General features: G+C 41.1%; 1 protein-coding gene across 2 annotated transcripts in view; it reads right to left on the reverse strand.

Annotated features, from left to right (window-relative positions):
• Nucleotides 1-210: 210 nt before the first annotated feature.
• The window catches only part of efl1 (elongation factor like GTPase 1), a 75,611-nt gene continuing 55,924 nt past the window's right edge, over nucleotides 211-19,897 (reverse strand). For both annotated transcript variants that reach the window (XM_035155725.2, XM_035155726.2), the window contains exons 18-23: nucleotides 15,466-15,595; nucleotides 15,106-15,232; nucleotides 14,376-14,580; nucleotides 12,669-13,195; nucleotides 11,000-11,184; nucleotides 211-594 (exon numbers count right to left, since the gene is read on the reverse strand). In XM_035155725.2, coding sequence (XP_035011616.1) covers nucleotides 406-594; nucleotides 11,000-11,184; nucleotides 12,669-13,195; nucleotides 14,376-14,580; nucleotides 15,106-15,232; nucleotides 15,466-15,595 — 1,363 coding nt within the window. In that variant the 3' untranslated portion in view covers nucleotides 211-405. The remainder of the gene's footprint in view (nucleotides 595-10,999; nucleotides 11,185-12,668; nucleotides 13,196-14,375; nucleotides 14,581-15,105; nucleotides 15,233-15,465; nucleotides 15,596-19,897) is intronic.

The raw sequence follows: 19,897 nt of genomic DNA on the forward strand, positions 1-19,897 counted from the left end.
AAATGATAGTCTATATTGATCATATGGTGCACAATGATTATTCAATATACACAAAGATTCCCATTATAGGTGGCAATCTATTTATTTGCCTTTAAAGCAACTGAAAACAATTAAGTTCTTTTAAATATGTGATACATGCTTTGTTATTGATATTTCATCTGAATCTCCTCTCAAGTGTCATCCACTGCAATTCATCAAGAGTCCCAAATATCAGATTCAAATATATTTATTCTGCAGCACAAGAAAATGTAAGAAAGTGTAACTGCAGTTTGCTGTTTAAACTGTGGTTCCTCTGCTGCAGTGATGTGATACATGTATCTGTGAAAACACAGAAACTGCAACACAGTATCCTGCATCAGTGTCCGACAGCCTGGCAGGAGAAGCTGCTCGTCTGCGTTTTCTTCTCTACTTGTTCTTGCCGAGTGTTCTTTGCTTCTCTGCATGCTCCACTATCTTCTCCTCCACGTAGAGACCTTTACGGCGGCGGACAGCGTTCATGTATTTGAGCGTCTGGTTGGCAGAGTCTGCTTTCTCACCAAAGTGCAGGTACTCTTCTTCAGTGGTGGGAACCCAGTATGGGTCACTGCCAGTAACCTGGGACACAGAGAGCAGGAGAGGGACACACATGTGATGGTCAGTCATAAAAAGTAATTCTGCTCCTTTATGGTTCATTGTACTCAAATGTGAAACAAACCTTAATTTTATCAACACAAAACCGCTATCTGTAACATAATGGATTATAATTATACTATATACAAATATTACACATTGAATGAATTTTTTATACCTGTTAAGAGCGCAAAGATATTCCTATTTGTTTATACCCCTACTCCTTACTGAAAAAAGCTAACTCTATACAAAGGGAACATAATAGTTAAAATAGTGAAAAATGCCCCCCACATTTCCCAGGGCCCAAGGAGGAATATTCAACATTTAGAATCAGATACACCAGTTTACAAAGATATAAAACAGAGAGAAACAGCGAATCATGACATCATCAGCAGCAGCTGAAAGCTAAAAATGTTTGACATTTTGCCTGATTCACGACAAATAACAACTAATGATGATTAACATGTGTTTATTAATAAATTGATCACATAACTAGTAGTTAGGCACAACTGATGCTACTATACCATGAGTCCTGTTACCATAGATCAACTGAATGAAAGAGGACACACACACACACCCACACACGCACGCACACGCACGGTTCAGCTCAAGACAAAGGCTCTCAACGCTGCAAACTGATGTGTGACACAGATTAGTAACAATTACAGTTGTAGCAACAGGCAGCAGGGTTCTGCACCTGGCACTAGTTACATTGGGACAGATGGCAGAGAGCGAGCTACAACAACGGATGGATTAGAGGACACAACCCACCAGCCCCAACAACATACACACACCACACGTGATCAGCATATGCTGGAGAACAATGGGACCCAGTGGGGGGTGAGGAGAGATGTGGAATCCTGCAACAGTCAAGTGCTTGACTCACTGAATGAATGTTCTGCTGCTGAGTTAGTGTGAGCACAGTAATATGTGTATGTTACAACCATTAGAGCGATGACAGGAAATTAGAGGAGAGAGAGATGGAGAACACCCATGTGAACCACCTTAAACTCAAGGCCACCCCACATTTAGGATTTATTCTGCCAATAATTAGCTTAAAAAGACAAATGATAAGTACTCTGTGAATACTGAGGAGGGCAATCAATACCCGGCACGACAGCAGGGCTGATATTGTTTTCAACTTGTGTGTGTGTGTGTGTGTGTGTGTGTGTGTGTGTGTGTGTCATCATGGCGAAATGGAGACACCTGCTGTAGAGGGAACTATGGCAGAGGCAGTTTTAAAGCGTTTGAGTCTTTAGACTTTTTCTCTGAGCAAGATACATGAAACTATACAGGTGAGTATTTGAAATCAAAATAAAGGTTGAGTTTGAAGATGGCTGTGGTCCTACTCATGGTGCTCTAATAATAATGTAATACGAAGCCATGGGTTGGAATGTCAACATTTGACTGGTCTGATCCCATCACAATATGGTCTTTGTCTTTTTTCATGAGTTTGAAAATGTGGCCCGTTATCCCCATTTTCAAATGATTCAAAGTCATTATAAACTTCATTAATATTCATTATCAAGTCATACATACTACATTATTGCATGGGTACTCCGTAGTCATGACTACATCATTTTGAGTTTAGTCCTACTTCAGTCCTACTACCATGTAACAGTCAATTGTTTGACACTAAACCCCAATCGTCTTCAGTGTACAACAAAAACAATGGAATTGGCCTTGTCACTTCAATAGTTCTGGAGGAGTCTCTAAACACCTGCCAAAGTTATCAAAGCCACCTCTTTGGTACTTCCTGCTAGATGTTACCATGACAACACACTCATATGTTAAAATGAACATAGTCTCTGTCCATTTGAGTGTTTAAGCTCCATATCAGAAATGATCTCCACCAACAATAACACATCTATACCAATATCTCATAATCGTTCACATATTCATGTCTGTGCTGGTTGGTTGCTTAGTTGCAGAAAATAAAACAAGTAAGAGAGAGGATTTCTTCTGTTGGGCTGAACCTGAGGTGAAACTGGTACAGTAGGTTTTAGCAACGCTAACCATTTACTGCCCGTAGTCGAGTCATGACTAGTAAGACCCAATCAGGAAGTGAATGTGGGTGTCGACATAATTGTTTCCACAAGTCTCAGTTTCTGATATATATATATTTATTTGGAAGGAATAAATTGATGAAAGTATGTTTTCTTTTATTAATGAATAGTAAACACTTTCTCTAAGACTTCCTTATGCATAGTTTTCTTGTTTTCTTGTGATTATCACCTGAAACGGACTGATGTAATTGTGATACGATAAAAGCTAGCAAAAATATCTGCCATGCTCATATATCGTTATGGTTCAATGTATTACCAGGCCTACAAATGACACACACACACACACTCTCTCTCTCACGCACACGCACACGCGCACACGCACACACACACAGTGTATCTGTGCTGTCAGACAGATGCTTTGGCTGATCAATACAAGACTGATTCACACAATTCTTCTGTCTGCAAAAGAACAAAAGCTCCATTCTGATGGAAATCTAATGTAAACCTCCCCACAGGAGCCACTAACTCTCCAGTTACAGAACAATGCAACGCTCAAAATCTGGTCTCTCTGCCTGTGCGCTCATTCATATGTTAATCCAATATTCTGGCCATATCAAATCGCTGTCAGGAGGAACGCTGACACCAGCACTAAGCAGCCGTCGAGTCCTGAAGCTGAGAGGGCTGGGGTACTGTGGTGGTGGTGGTGGGATCAGGATAAACTCTTTGTGAGGAAGCGTCTGCACATAAATGAAATGAGATGGACAACTTTTAATGAGGCAAAGACAATAGCTACAAGACAATGGCGACAAGACAATGGCGCAGGCAGCGTGGCAGGGTTGCACTCGTGGTGGTAGTGCGTTGCCAAGTGCTACAAGATGTTGAGGGTTAAAATGATGACATGAAGGTCACTGCACGCACACAAAAGGCCTATAGGTGCTCGACAGGCTCTATGGCAGCTACCAGAGATTAGACAGACAACGTTCCACATGTAGAACAGGCGCACAATCTTGGCAGCATAGCATCTGTTACAGAGTGTGTTTACACTGTATGTTAGCTGAATGAGCTTTGTTTTCTGGTGTCTCATGTTCACACATGTCGTGAACTCAACAGAAAACAGGGTTAGTAAACAGCAGCATGTTGGACAATGACTATGGTGGTTACTTTTTATATCTTTACTTTGTCTATTCAAGCTCAACATGGACTGAATGGTGTTCGAGCGCCGCTTGAGCAGAGAGAGTTGAAAGAGTTACAGAAATGAGTGGTGACAAACCTACATTCACACTCATTTCAATTTTAAAATGCATCTCTTTTTTGCTCCAGCAACTTTGCCAACATTTTTTTGAACTCATCAGAATTGGCTGAACTTGTTTGGTTTAAGTAAGTAGGAATTTGTGGGGCCAAGATTTTTTGTTGTTGTTGACTACAGCAAATGTTGACTCTAGCATGCGACTGTTGTTAAGCACCAGACTTAAAGGGCCCATATTGTGTAAAATACATTTTCTGGGCTTTTACTATCCGTAATTACTTGAAGGGGTCAGTAGGGACCCTCAAAGTATGAAAACAGTCACTCTGCGGACATTTTCAATCAGTCCATTCGAAGAAATATGTTATTGAAACGTAGCGTTTCGTACTTCCTCTCCGTATGATGTCATCATGGAATCGCACTCTTCTCTCAGCCCCAGCCAGCCGGTACCAGTCCTGCTGATGTTTTCACTGTTGTGTCACTTTCAATTGTATGATTTATTGTTTTCTTCAACCTTAAATACTTTATATTTACATCTGTACGGAGGCCACCATGTTTTTTTTTACAGTAGCTCAAGCTGGACAAACTAAACACCTTTTGACTTTTTATGACAACTGAAGGCTACCAAAGGTTTTCTTTCATGTTTGGAAGGGGAGGGTGAGGTGAGGGGGATTCAGCTGCAACATGCAACTTCACCCCTAGATGTCACTAAATTCTACACACTGAACCTTTAAAAAGTGAGTGAATGCGTGAGAATGAGTGAGCAGCAAAGTTCTAGAGGTTCTCTTTTATTTAAGACGTTGGACAAGAGAGACAAGAGCAGCTGATAGCTCGGCAGAAGTTGTGGGGGATTTGAGACCAGTGATGATTTGTCAGACTTTTGTTTGAAGGAACTGTTTAATTTTGGTGAGCCAGCTGCAGCGACAATGGATTTAGTAGAGCTGGGCATCAATAGTGCAGCAGTGGAACTGGAGACACTGGCCCTGTTCAGACCTGGTGTTGACATTCATCCTGAGAGATCCAATCAGAAGTGCGAAGTTTGTCTGTTCACATCTGGCATTAAAATGCTTCCTGAATGTGTCTCCTGTGACCACTTGTGATTGGAGATCCCTTCCCCACTCTATATGCAAATATGAATGTAAATCATTTGTATTCGCAAAGACCTAAGTTTTTGTTTTACATAGTTTACATATGAGCCTAATTACATTGTGTGTGTGTTCTTGCACCTTTGTGTGGACCATTTTAAGCATAGACCCTACAGAGTGGGGACATTTTGACTGCTCCTCACGTTTGAGGGTTAGGGTAAGCGTGTGTGTTTGTGAGAAAGAAGAATACTTTTTTTCCCAATTAAATCCATCAATATGTTGAGATGAGTGTTTGTGGTGGTGGCCACAAACTAATCAACTTATAGTCACAGAGACGTAAAAAATGCATATGATTCATGGTGAAACTGGTCAGAGAACTTCATATGTGGCCAGATGTGTTCCAGACCACCTGCAAATGCGGTCTGAGTAATCAGATCTCAGGATGCATTGAGGACATACAGTATTTGGGTGCATTCAGACTTGTACTTTGTTTCCACCACTTGTGATCAGATCAGTCAGGATGGATGTTAATAACAGGTCCGAACAAGGTCAATGACAATGAATGGTGTTCGGAAAGATCCTGAACTTTTGACTGTGAGATATGAGTACTTGGACTATCATTCCTTGTGAGAAAAAAAAGACCGTGGCCATAACTGCTGGTGTCTCACAGAGTGTGAGGTAATGGGATCATGAGACAAGCAGAGAGCTGAGAAGTGGAGGATGGCAAGGCTTAAAATATTCTATGGCCACGGTTGGAGGTTTCAAACAAGCCCTCTTTCTCACATATACAAAGGCTGCATTGAAGGAGTCCACACCACAGTGTGTCCTGTTCAAAGAATGTTCTGTAGTAAAATGTAAACTTGTGCTTATGTCTAGATTACATATACTTCAATAACTTCCTGATGCACTTTGTAACTGTATAGGTCTTGATGTTGTTATGGTACGCAGTCACAGTGCGTAAAAGCATGTTTGCTCTGGCACCCCTGACAAACATGTATTACATGTGTGATCACACGAACACTTATGTACAGTGGTCTGTGTAGAAAACTCAGAGATGTTGATACAGGACATTAATTTAGGGTTCATTTTTACAACTTTTTATAAAGGGAGTTTATTGTGCTAGTATGTGTAAATATATACGGACACTGGATCCAATAAAATAAATAGTTTTGAATGTGAAGTCTTCACAAAGGTAGGATCTACTGCAGGGCTGTTTTACTGGACTCTATTAGACTGTACAAGAATTCTTCTTCTATGGCCAGTAAGTGTCAACATTTGGAAAATCTCTGAAGTTAATGTGAACCATAAAAATATATTATTATTATTATGATTGTCATTAAGGTGCATGTACATAAGTAAACAAAGAGGTTATTAGGAGATAATGGTTTCAGTTTGTCTGTCGGTCAGTTTGTAAACAGGACTACATCAAAACTACAGAACAGATTACCAGGACACCAGGTGGAGGGATGCGGTATCGGTCAGGTAAGAAGCCATTGTATTTTGATGCATATCCAGGGCAGATCCAGAATATTTATTTTTAATATTCTTTAACAGTGCGTTTTGCAACACTTTCTCAGAGAATAATTAATGGATCTTTATGATAAAATCAGGCATGTTTAGAGGACGGTAATTTATGAGTGTGTGCAATTTGGTGCAGATCCAAATAAAATTCCGGAAGTAGTGGATGTAATTGTTGTTTCATGAGGGGACATTTAGGCATTGGCAGAGGTAAGCCCTCATTGGGTGCTATTCTAGTTCATACAGATGTTCAACATCTTGATTTGGAGATTTTATGGTTCAACAAATCCATAAATCAAACCTGACCATAATGTTCATAAACCATCTCACATCAGCTCTCTGCAGACATTATAGGCGGGCCAGGCGGCCGGAAATCTGGAGGCTCTCAGTCAGACATTTGTCTTACATTACATTACATTACATTACAGTTAGCTGACGCTTTTATCCAAAGCGACTTACAATAAGTGCATTCAACCATGAGGGTACAAACCCAGAACAACAAGAATCAAGAAAGTACAATTTTCTTCAAGAAAGCCAAACTACAAAGTGCTATAAGTAAGTGCCATTTAAGTGCTACTAAATTGTTAGTTTAAACTTGTATTCAAGGTATAGTCAGAAGAGGTGTGTTTTTAGTTTGCGGCGGAAGATGTTTAGTCTTTCTGCTGTCCTGATGTCATTGGGGAGCTCATTCTACCATTAAGGAGCCAGGACAGCAAACAGTCGTGATGTTGTTGAGTGTTTAGCTCGCAGTGAGGGAGCAACAAGGCGATTGGCAGAAGCAGAGCGGAGTGAACGGGCTGGGGTGTAACGTTTGACCATGTCCTGGATGTAGACTGGACCCGATCCGTTCGCAGCACGGTACGCAAGTACTAATGTTTTGAAACGGATGCGGGCAGCCACCGGTAACCAGTGAAGGGAGCGGAGAAGTGTGAGTGAATTTAGGTTGGTTAAAGAGCAGACGAGCTGCTGCATTCTGAATGAGCTGCAGAGGTCGGATGGCACTAGCAGGTAGACCAGCCAGGAGGGAGTTACAATAGTCTAGGCGTGAGATGACCAGAGCCTGGACCAGAACCTGCGCCGCCTTCTGAGTGAGAAGGGGGCGTATTCTCCTGATGTTGTGCAGCATGTATCTACAGGAGCAGGTTGTTGCAGTAATGTTGGCAGTAAGGGAGAGTTGACTGTCGAGTGTCACACCCAGGTTCCTAGCAGTCTGAGTGGGGGTTAACACGCAGTTGTCAAAGGTAATAGTCAGTAATAGGAAAAGTAGTTCATTCTTGTCAAGGTTAATTTTCAGGTGGTGTGCAGGCATCCACTGAGAGATGTCAGTCAGACAGGCAGAGATTCGTGCTGCTACTTGTGTTTCAGATTGGGGAAAAGAGAGAATTAGTTGGGTGTCATCAGCATAGCTATGGTAGGAAAAGCCATGTGAGTGAATGACAGAGCCGAGAGAGTTGGTGTACAGAGAGAAGAGGAGGGGACCCAGGACGGAACCTTGAGGGACCCCAGTAGTGAGAGGACAAGGTTCCGACACAGTTCCTCTCCAAGTTACCCGATAAGTGCAGTCGTTGAGGTATGATGAGAGCAGGGAGAGAGCAGAGCCTGAGACACCCAGGTCCTGAAGGGAGGAAATAAGGATCTGGTGGTTCAAAGATTTTCAAATGCAGCAGAGAGGTCTAGAAGGATAAGGACAGAGGAGAGAGAGGCGGCTCTAGCAGTGTGAAGTTGCTCAGAGACAGCAAGGAGGGCAGTCTCAGTTGAGTGGCCTGCCCCGAAACCAGACTGATGAGGGTCAAGAAGGTTATTATGGTGGAGATAGGAGGAGAGTTGATTAAAGATAGCTCGCTCGAGAGTTTTGGAAAGAAAGGGAAGAAGAGAGACAGGTCTGTAGTTGTTTACTTCAGAGGGGTCGAGGGTGGGTTTCTTCAGGAGAGGATTTACTCTTGCCTCCTTCAGAGAGTTAGGGAAACAGCCAGTTGACAGGGAAGTGTTGATAAGATGGGTGAGAAAAGGAAGAAGGTCGGGAGCAATAGACTGGAGAATGTGAGAGGGGATGGGGTCAAGGGGGCAGGTGGTCGGGCGGGCAGAGGTTACCAAGGTAAGAACTTGGTTGGGAGACAGGGGGGTGAAAGAGGAAAGCGAAGGGGATGAAGATGAATTTGATGGAAATGTAGTTACAGAAGGTGGATTCGAAAATGAGGAGCGTATGTCATCTATCTTTTTTGTAAAGTAGTTGACAAAGTGGCTTGATATAAGGGTGGAAGGAGGAGGGGGACTGGGGGGGGGCTAAAGGAGGTTGGAAAAGATGGAGAAGAGTTTTTTGGGGTTAGAAAATGAGGATCTAGTTTGGTAAAAAGAGCTTTTGGCTGCAGAAATAGAGGCAGAGAAAGAGGAGAGAAGAGATTGTGTTCACACATACAGCCCCTGCGGAGAAACTGCGGAGGATCTGCCGCTTCAGACAGTATCCCATCATATTAGTTTTCCCACTCTACCACTTTTCTCCATATTTTACCAGCACATCTCTGTAATAAAACAGCACAAGCAGGGTATAAAATTAACACTGTGAAACATTTAAGACGTTTAATCAGTGAGGAGAGTCTCTTTGACATGTGGCAGCAGCAATAATCCCTTCTGTCTGCTTTAGGAGAACTTGACCCATTACCCCAACTGACAATGTCCATATGGCCCAGAGGATGTGTGTTTGTGTGTGTGTGGGTGTGTTGCAGCTTGAACCAGCCAGGCAGCAGGTATAACGGTCTAATGCACATGTTGGCTATTGCAGCTTGGATCGAACTCCCTTGAGGGAATTGTCTCATTAACCAGACAGCCTCATTGACCTACGGCTCCATAAAACAAGCCCAGTCACACTAAAGCTGTGTGTGTGTGTGTGTGTGTGTGTGTGTGTGTGTGTGTGTGTGTGTGTGTGTGTGTGTGTGTGTGTGTGTGTGTGTGTGTGTGTGTGTGTGTGTGTGTGTGTGTGTATTCTGGTTAGACAATGGTTTCAGAGAGTATTGCTGTCAGCAAAGATTGTTTCCTCAGACGTAAATTAAAAGATGTATACTGTATGTGTATATTTGTTTTGCTGCAGGTTGTGTTGTATTGAGTGCTACATGTTTTGTCTACCTGATGTTCATTAATGAGGCTAATAAAACAATATATTTCAACAGCAACACAAACTACATCATCCATAATGATCACACTTTTATGGAACAATTAAAACGAAAGCTGAAGATTACCACCTTCATGCAGTTAGGATTTATTGCAGTCAATTATATTACATTAGACTGCATCAGATTGAAATTGTTTTTTCTAATAAACTGACAACTAACAGCATGTCATGTCAAGCCACGTCCCATCTGAAATGTATTTGCTAAAGCTTGCATGCTCATTGTCTGTTATGACAGGTTTACATGTACTAGCTGTGGTTGCATACCCTAACTCTGAATACCAATTTTGTTTTTCCAACAAAAGAAAACCTGAAGGAAAAAACCCTTGGCAACAGCAAGATCAAACCATGAGGTCTTCGTTTTATATATTAATAAACAGGTCTGCCAATGTCATGTCTCCACAATCTAATTTAAGGAAGTGGGCAAATATATGGAGGAAGAGGACAACATAACACATCCTAACAGACACTGAGAATATTAAACCATTGAAGAGGAAGAAATGCTGACTCAACAAAACAAGAATTGGAGCAGCTCTAAAATAAAATCTCCCCAGGAAATTGATTGTCATGAGACATGAGCTCACTTTCATCTGGTATTATCATACTGTCTGCATCTGGAGTTCTTAGCTTGGATAAAGAAATAATGAATGCAGGTGTAAATGGACACAAAACAATGCAATCAAAATGCACGTTCAGGCCTAATCGGATAAAATAATTGTTTTGTTGAACAATCCATGCAAGGTACATTTTTTACCAAGAATAAAAGCACTAGTTGTGTTTATTCACATATATTAAAGGCGCCCTCTAAAATGACCTCCTTCTTTTGCTTTTATCATAAATCATTATCTTTGCCTTTACCCAGATATGGCTGGAAACAACCAACATTATCAACAGTTTTTTTTAAAACATTTTAGTTTTTTTATTTATTTTTTTAAATCAAGACCAATGATTTACAATAAAAGCTAAAGCTTCACGCTCCCATATGTTTCTATTTCATGTTTCTATCTGCTTTAGACTTAGTAAGTAAAGGTGTTATTGACCCTGTTGGACGCTGAATCAGATCATTACTTTTGTTGTCATCGTTGTTTCCAGCCAAGTAATTGCTGTTCTCTGCTTCAATGTTGCTACGGGTGCAGCTTGTTATTGTCTGTTAACGAGTTAACCTTTAAAAACAACAAAAGAAATTTCCCTTTATGCATTTCACCTTCCCAAGTGAACAACAATGCCTTTTAAGTATCTTAAAAAAGGACAATGTCATGTAAAACGTGCAGCTTTAAAGGGAGACACGCCAAATGTTGCATTTGGTCTTAATGGTTTGAGGCAGCTAGGACGCAGATTGCACTGCTGTTGTGTAATATAAATCAGTAATAATCACCTCCCAGTGGCTGAAGACCAACTGTGGACTGGCCAAGCCGCTGGTCCTCTTGCGGATCTCGTCAGCAAATCCAAAGCTTTCAGCCACAGGCAGAACGGCTTTAATGATGAACATATCTGTGCCTTCCTTCATCTCTTCATGGAGGACGCGACCCTCACGTTTCCCCAGTACACCATACATTCGGCCTAGAAAAGAAAAGAGAGAGAGAGAAAGAAACACAGTGCACCCAATGATTTATTGGTGTAGCTTTTGTTTGAACTATATTTTAACATTGAAGGGCCACTATGGCTATGCCCAGAGCTCCAGTTCTACAGGAATCAATTTCCACTATTATTATTTATTACTATTTTAACAACTTATACAAGGAGTGACAATGGGAAGTCACTCTGCACACAAAGATGTGTATCAAACATTTATCAGTTTAATGATGGGAGAGGTTCAGTATAACCACCACAGTTAGATGGTCACAACAGGCTTTTGCAAATCTCAGAAATTGCTCTGGGAAAACTGTTAACATTTTACGCAGCCAGACAATTTACCACCAAACTATTGTCCAAATAAAACTAGTCACATGTGACCTGAAGGACCAATCAACTAAGTGAATAGACCAGGATTCTGACTGAGTGGAAGGAATGTCTAATAGCACATCTGCAGTCACAGAACAGTAAAGCAATGCACTCAGTAGTCTCTGGTGTAGAAACAACTGATGTAACAAGTCAGAAATATTTTTCAGTTTAAGATGAAGGTGATCAAAAGGCAAATGATAGTTGACCAGTAATGACTTTAATCTATACAGCTCAGTAAAATAACAAAGCATAAGCAGATGTGGGGTCTTTCCGACACATCCAGACTGAACCAAAAGTCCGGAATGTCCTTGTTCAGCTTGCTCTGAATTCTTTCTGTAACAAGCTGCTGTTAACAAGCCTGAAGATATTGTTTACCAACATGTTAAATGGCATTTCAAGCCTCATTTTCATCCTAATGACTTTCAAACAACAACAATTAAGGGAGTGTTGTGATGCATTAGTAAGTCCTGAGCTCTGCAGACCTGTGTCTTTTTCATGCAGAAATTACAAACCGAGACATTTAGTGCTTAAAGGAGGATGGTGTGTTTTGGACGGACGCACGGACGCATGCACGCACGGACGCACACAGAGCCTCTGACTCAGACCATATGTATGCACAAATGATCAAGGCCAGACTGTCTTAGGAAATGTATACACACTTTTTACTAAATCCTTTAGTATATTAAAACCACATTCAAACAAAGGCTTTAAAGATGCAACAGTATTCAAATGTTAATTTAGACATGCATTGGTCAAAGCTCCAAATAATGAGGTAAAACTTGGAATGCTAGCTTTCCAACGGTTCTGTCTCTGTGCTGACATCAGCTCATCATGGATTTATTCATATGGTCATCTGCTCGCTGTTCCATAACTGTCTACTTGAGTTTATTGTGCTCCTACATACAACTAAACAACATGCAGTTGTTTGGTGACAGCAGAATCACAAGTTACCCAGAACGTTACCTTATGCATTGCCTGAATATACATATACAATACGGAGGGAATCCGACGGAGAGAAACTGACCCTTGTAAGATCTATTGTCTATCACATATTTTATATATTTTCTTTGTGTGGCAGAGGGTTGTCAAAAATGTTTTCTTACCCAACACCTCAGCGGTGGCCATGATCTCACAGGTATACATGGCGGCCATGAGTCTCTGAGGCTGAGCCTGGAAGGCATGACGGCAGGCCTCCTTCATGGCAGCGATAAGCTGGCCGGAGACCGGCCCGTAGCAGTCTGCAGCGTTAGCCTCTGGTCTGCGTCTGGCATGGCCCGGCCCTGCTGCTGTGCCCTCCGCTTGTGAAGTCTCACTTCTTCTTTCCACTTTGTGGTGCGCCAAATCCTCAGGAGATATGGAGCCCTTCTCCACAGAGTCATGATTCTGAGATTGGGCTGAAGACTGGATGTCCCACCTCTCAACAGAGAAGCAAACTCCCATTAGGGGCTCCTCACACATGGGCCCTGACAGAGTTGCTAGTTGGAAGCCGCTGATGATGCTGTTGTCGAAGTCTCGCAGAAAAGCGGCCTGAGCTCCAGCCTCGATAACTTTGTCTCCCCTGCTCAGACACTGCCACACTGAGGGCCGCTGATAGCCCTCCACACTGTTCAGTAGGATGTTGGGGCCGTACCTGAAAACAAGTGCAGTAAAATGGTGAATAACACATTACAAGTTACGACAAATCACTCATGTGTTCATGCAAACCCCAGGAAGGCAACATACACTCAGTGGCAGTTTATTAGGTACATCCAGCTAAAACTAATGCAGTCTAATCCAACAGTCTTGCATTCAAACCTCCGTCATGACAGTTGCACTGTTCAACTTTAATGCTGATTGAACTATAATAATTCAATTCAACAGCATTGCTTTTATTTCCCTTGTGTTTAATACTTAAATATAGATGGATAAAGGATCATCAGATTTTGATGTTAAAATCTTTGTTTTGTGTTTTATGCATGGATTGTAAATTTTTTCTCGTTATTAATCTACCAACTAATTCGTCAAACGTCTGTCTGTCTGTCTGCAGAACACATCTCGTTGTAAATTATTTAGAAAATGTTTTGGACTTGGGTCTGAAGATTGTGTCAATTGCTTAACAAACCTTTGAAATAGCCAACATGCAATGTATAGGAAAAAAAAGACACACCCCAGTTAAGTAAATCTTTCAATCTTATATATATATGCCATACATGTGAGCAGTAATACAGTAAATTCAGTTTTTATTTGATGATAATCATTGACTATACAATCTTCATTGCAGATAAACCAGGTAGGATGAACACACAGTTTTCTAACTTCACTCTGCACCATAGACTGTATGTAAAAAGCTCTGCACACAACGTCCAGCACACAAACAATAAAATGTGACAGTATATTATAGAACTGCTTGAGGAGGACTCACTAATGACAAGGAATAATTCTGAAGTAGCTCAACAGCATTAATGCAGGCTATGAAAACATCCCATTCCAAACAGACAAGTTTAGAACCTGCCCAGTACTAGTTTGATTAAAAACAGAACAATAGAACCGTCATGACAGATTTATTACAGGACTGTTGTATTTGACTGCAGTAGTTTTTACTATATGCACTGCCAACCGAGATCAAAATCTTGAAACAAAACTAGTGCCAGTTCAATATTTAAAGTTGTAAGTGTTATTTTTAGGGCACTTAGAGAGAATGGGATCATTTGTAAATTCCACATTAAAAGTTGCCTCACAAAAGTGCTCCTAGTTAAACGTCAAGCACGTACATGTAGTGAATCTGTTGAAATCAGACTGGTTACATAATGTATGTTATGATTTGTTCAGACCTGCGAGGACCAAAAGCCCAGATGTGCTTCACGGTGTTCCTCCACTTCCTCCCCTGCAGCAGGCTTTCCAGCTGGGTCTTGAGTCCAGCGATGGCTTCCAGGGTCCTGAGGCTGACATCCAGACTCTTCCCCTCTCTCAGGGACATGTTGACCTGCTCCAGAGTCCGGATCAGCTCAGAGCTACTCTCCAACAGACAGGTCACCTCTAACAGGATAAACAACATTACTGACGTGGATTCATGGAAAATTGAAATGAAGCTGCAAGACCTATGGAGGACAACTTTGGCTTCACTTTTCATCAGTCTCTGGAAATCTGGTTTGACAACTCACATCTAGTATTTAGTGTTTTACTTTGGTCATCTTTAACTTGCTCATTCTGACATTGCAAGCTGCTTTCATATCCAAACATCCCAGACAATAACCCAGCAGTGAATCACACCTGTCAGAGCTCAGACACATTTATAGAAGTACGTCATCAAAGGAGATTCATCCCACATAGGAAAGAAAAAAATGTCCACGGGATAAGAGTGGGACTACATTTGAAATGTAGTCCCACAGACAATCTGACAGTGATACGATGCTGCATTACTTTGGTTGGTTGGATACATTCTGTACCACCTCTCTCTACGATAGTCATTTAAAACAGTTATCCACACTTCTGCCTTTAGATATGGTAGACATGGATGTCACAACACACAACCTAGTTTGTAAAAGTGGGATGAGATGTTACCGTGTGGCAGGGGGATTGCCCGGACGCTGACAGTGGACAGTCTGTTGGGAGTATCGAGGGTCACCAGACCACTGGGGTCCACGTGGAGGTTGTCTGATGAATGGCCCTGTGAGGCCTCTTCTTTTACCTACCCAAGCATACAAACACAATGAATGACGCACTGATAAATTAATACTCTGTGTTAATGTTGAAGGCTGTGTTTGTGAGTTTATCAGTAAATACAACAAATGACTCTCCTAATTATTCCATCCCAGTAAAACATGCCACTGTATCACTTGATCCTGATTTCCATTCAAGACATAGCAGACACAACTTTACTGAACTGGTTGTACACTGATGGACTATTGTTCAGTGACTCACCTGGTGAATGATGGCTACTTTGTGCTGCTTTCCCAGTTCTTCATTCACCATATCCAATTTAGGAGGACGTACCACAGTCTCCCTGAATGGAATGATGGGCTTGGATGCGATGATTTCAATTTTAGCAAACCTTTAAAAGACAAGTGAAACTCCTGTTACTGATATTGGTGACAGTTAATATGGGCTGCGTTCGGAAAGTTCAAATAATATCCTTTCCTAACCGCTATTCCTTGACCACGATGGAATATGTCAAGGAAAGATGTGAAAGAGCTCTAAGGAGTTAGGAAAGGACAACCATGGTACAGAGAAAATTAGACTCCACTTTACCACAAAACCAGCTTTATTTATAGTTTAAATTGATTTAAAGTGCATTGACAGATACAATAAAGTTTCCTGTTTAGAACAAAATGACAGATCCTGAGAAAATATGTTTTTAGTTCATACAGAGGGAGCATTTAATCATTACCTACTGGCCATAAAGAGCCAAACTGAATATGTTTTTCCTTCCCTGATTTATGTCCCTTGCTTAGTCTCTGCTTTAAATCTATCCTTGAGGTGTTGTGCCCTGTGAACAACACAGAGCAGGGTTGGATATAATCCATGTAAGACGTTGTACATGTTAATATGAATAACAACACTTTGTAAAGACAGGCTTCAAATCTCTTTGGCACTTGTACTCTGGCACTGCACTGCTTAATCCACAGACAGACACAATGCTCTCAGTCTTGAGATGTGCCCACATTATTGGATCATCCATTAGGTAAGTGTTTTATTATACATGGACAGATGCAGAGCTGAAATTACGAGTTTGATCAAACTAAAGTAAATTAATTGGCAGCTATTTACATAATCACCTAATCATTCAGGTCATTTCTCTACAGAAATGTTAAATAGCTTAAAGTTTTTTTAATTTTTTTTATTTTAACTTTCTTTCTGATGCAGTCCATTTTAGGGTTTGGACATTTGCACTCATCTCATGCTATTGAATACTGATAATTGTTTTTCTTATGTTGTGCAGGAAAATCAGTTTGATTGTTATTGAGAAAATAATTTGCAGCTCGATCAATGAAAACAAAAATCAGTAGTTGATCCCCAAGAGAAATGTGACACTTCGAATAGTGTGCTCTATTAAACAATTTCAGGTTGGCTGGGCAGGGTGACACTTCAACCTGCATGGTTACTTAACCTGCCGGTCAAAGCACTTCTCCATACATCAAGTTATTTAATGGAGTTTATACCCCTGAATAATGTTCTTCTATTAACCTTAAGAGCAGCTCCGGTTATAAATTATTTTATCAACGAAACCCCCCTCTCTTCTGCCTGTATGCCTGTCAGGTCATAATCAGGGTGAGCAAAACATGTGTAGCTTTTGCATGTCAATACTGACATGAGCCATGGTTACCAAGAGAAATGGACAAACACAATTTTTTAAGTAAAAGACAAGCCAGTTATCTAAGTTTGTAATGAAACACAGTCATGAAACATTTAGAGTTTAAACTCTTAGTTGGAGTTTGGTGTCCAACAAGCAGCTTTCAGAAGACCACATTCTGATGGACACAATGTTCTGCAGCCAGGTTTTGTGGAAGGGCGATTTAATAGCAAAGAAGCTGAAACCTAATTCAGAAGCAGACTGCTCCACAAGACCAAAAGCCTGCTAAGACTCAGAATATGCTGGTGAGTTTGTAAACTGCAAAGCAACAACAAGCTCAAAGCTACAGTACAACAACCTTCCTCCACTCCTGATCGATAAATTGTACGTACGTCATGAGGATTTTCTCATTCTGAGGAGACATGAACTGAAGTTTACATCTGTTTGAGAAAAGCAGCTCTTCTAAAAACCTGACTCCCACAAAGATTGACTGACTCAAACAAGGAAGAGCAGCTGGCAGCATCATTGTCATCATCAACATCACCACTACCATCTGTCATCAGTACGTCATTAAAGAAAACCAGTTCAAGCCATCATTAGAGAGGTTAGTGTGACAAATGTGTTCATGTATTTAGTATGGCCTTCAAAGGATGTTATAACAATTAAATTAGACATTGAAAGGCAAAAAATGGTTCCAAACCGTTTATGGATGAGTCTGGTGCTTTGTGAAAAAACTAAAACCAACAATGTCCTAATATCACTATGTGTTTATCTAGAACCTGATATACAGTCTCTTATTCCCTTGCTCCACAGAGGGACATATTTCTATAATAAATTGATTGATGATTCATTTTTATGAGAGCACCAAATCAGAGTACTGTTTAACTAGTGTCCAGCTGTTTTAGGAAATTACTGAACCCCCCTTTCTTAACAAGGACATTATTTGTGAGCCATTTAAACCCCCTGCTTCTTCAGTAAGAAGTAATAATCTTTTCATTAGGATTTTTTTGACAAAAGCATATAAAATGACATTATTGCCAAATGTATCCTTTGAATCCAAGCAGATTATTAACAAAAAGCATTTTTCTAACAGCATTCTAAATCATTGCTTTTGACAAACATCTCAATTGTTTGTGTGTCAGTATGCCTTGGTGCGGCAGGACAGAACTTCCACACTGATTAGGCCGTCTGTCTAACTGCCGCTCCGTCAGCATTATAGGCTTTGCTAAACACTGATGCGTCTTGTCTGACCCAGGGTTCACTGGGTCATTCTTAAAAAAGATGTCTGTGTTTATGTTTGTGGTAAGGGGGGTGAGAGGGGTGGGGGAGGGGGAGAGAGAGAGAGATAAACCCCTCAGAGTGGTGTGATGTCACAGTCTTGTGCTCGCTTGGTGGCTGAGCAGTGCTGACCTCATTCTGAGCGTGACACACTGCAGGTCAGGCTGTTTGCCAGCGATGTCATAAAGGGTTCAGACTGCCACCGGCCAGCCAACATGACACAGTGTCAGAGAGGTGTTGATTAAACACTGCGGTCAGTTTGGAAACTGGAATATGTGCAATTGTATTAGACTACATTATATCATTTAGTGTTTTTCATGGTGGTTTCTCATCTTTACATTAAAAGAGGTCAGGGGTCAGTATAATTCACACCAACACCAAGTATAGCAGTACCAAATATTTAATATAGGGCAGAGTCAAGACAAATAAGTTGACAATTAGCCTCAATGTAATTTACGTAAGCTTGTATTTACTGCAAGTTTCTTGTATTACATGCAGGACATCGTACAAGCATTTCTACTTGCCTGGTCAATGGGTGTAAACTTTTATATTTCTTTTACTGATCTTAAGTTTACAAACTCTGTAAAATTGCTTGTTTTGCTTCACTCTGATCACTCTGGTTGTGTTTTCAGCCACAGCGGCTGATAATAAAAAAAAAAGGAGTCCTTTCTAGGGAGGCCGCCATGTTTTTTTTACAATAGTCCAAACTGGACAAACTAAACTCCTTTTCAGTTTTTATGACAACTGAAGGCTACCACAGGTTCTCTTTCATGTTTGGAAGGGGAGGGTGAGGTGAGGGGTATTCAGCTACAACATGCAACCTCACCACTATATGTCACTAAATTCTACACACTGAACCTTTAACATCTCTGTACTAGATTGAGGCAGCTTCAGTTAAAGCCTTAAAAATAAGGCTGTGTCATGCTTCTGTCTTTCTACCTTCCTAGAGACCACAAGTTGTTTCACTTAAATATAAAAATATCTAATACTATTTTATATTCTGCTTAGCTTTTTACAGCATTGTAAATGGTTTTGTATTTATATAGCGCTTTTCTGGTCTTGATGACCACTCAAAGCTCTTTACAGTACAGTTCTACATTCACACACACATTCATACAGTGCATCTATTAGCAGCACTTTGTTGTTCTATGAGGGGCAATTCGGGGGTTCAGCATCTTGCCCAAGGACACTTCGGCATGCAGATTGGGAAGACTGGGGATTGAACTGCCGACCTTCAGGTTGGAGGGCGACCACTCTGCCCCTCAGCCACAGCCACCCTTCTACCACCATTCTATGTATTTGTAATCTGTAATTGCACCTCTATACACGGTGGTAGTTTTCATTTTAACTTACAATGCTTGCATTTAAAGTTATCCACATGTGTTCTCAGTGTGCTCATTGGAGCTAGCTCTTACAAAATGCCATCAGACCACATGTACCATGGTGTCTCCCAAACACAGCCAGTGAGGAAACAGTCGCTTTTCAGCATCTGTATTTCCTACATGGAGCAAAACTAAACTTAAAGTGGCCAGCAGTTTCTGCTGGCGTGGCAGCTCAGCTCAGTCTCTGTGCGTGTTTCCTTCATGAGCTTCTCTCCCATGTGTCTCTCTGGAAGCTCTGCTGCTGCCTTTTGAACCAGAGGATCAATCAGCCAACAGCCCTCAGCTGCACTGATGAATCATCTGGTACGTGGAGGTGCTCTCTGAGCCACCTCCGTGCCCACAACATCACACATGGGAACTCTTAACGGGCAGTTTGACATTTTGGTACAACACCTAATCAATT

This window comes from Hippoglossus stenolepis, chromosome 1 (genome assembly GCF_022539355.2).
Source record: "Hippoglossus stenolepis isolate QCI-W04-F060 chromosome 1, HSTE1.2, whole genome shotgun sequence".
Classification (NCBI taxonomy): Eukaryota; Metazoa; Chordata; class Actinopteri; order Pleuronectiformes; family Pleuronectidae; genus Hippoglossus; species Hippoglossus stenolepis.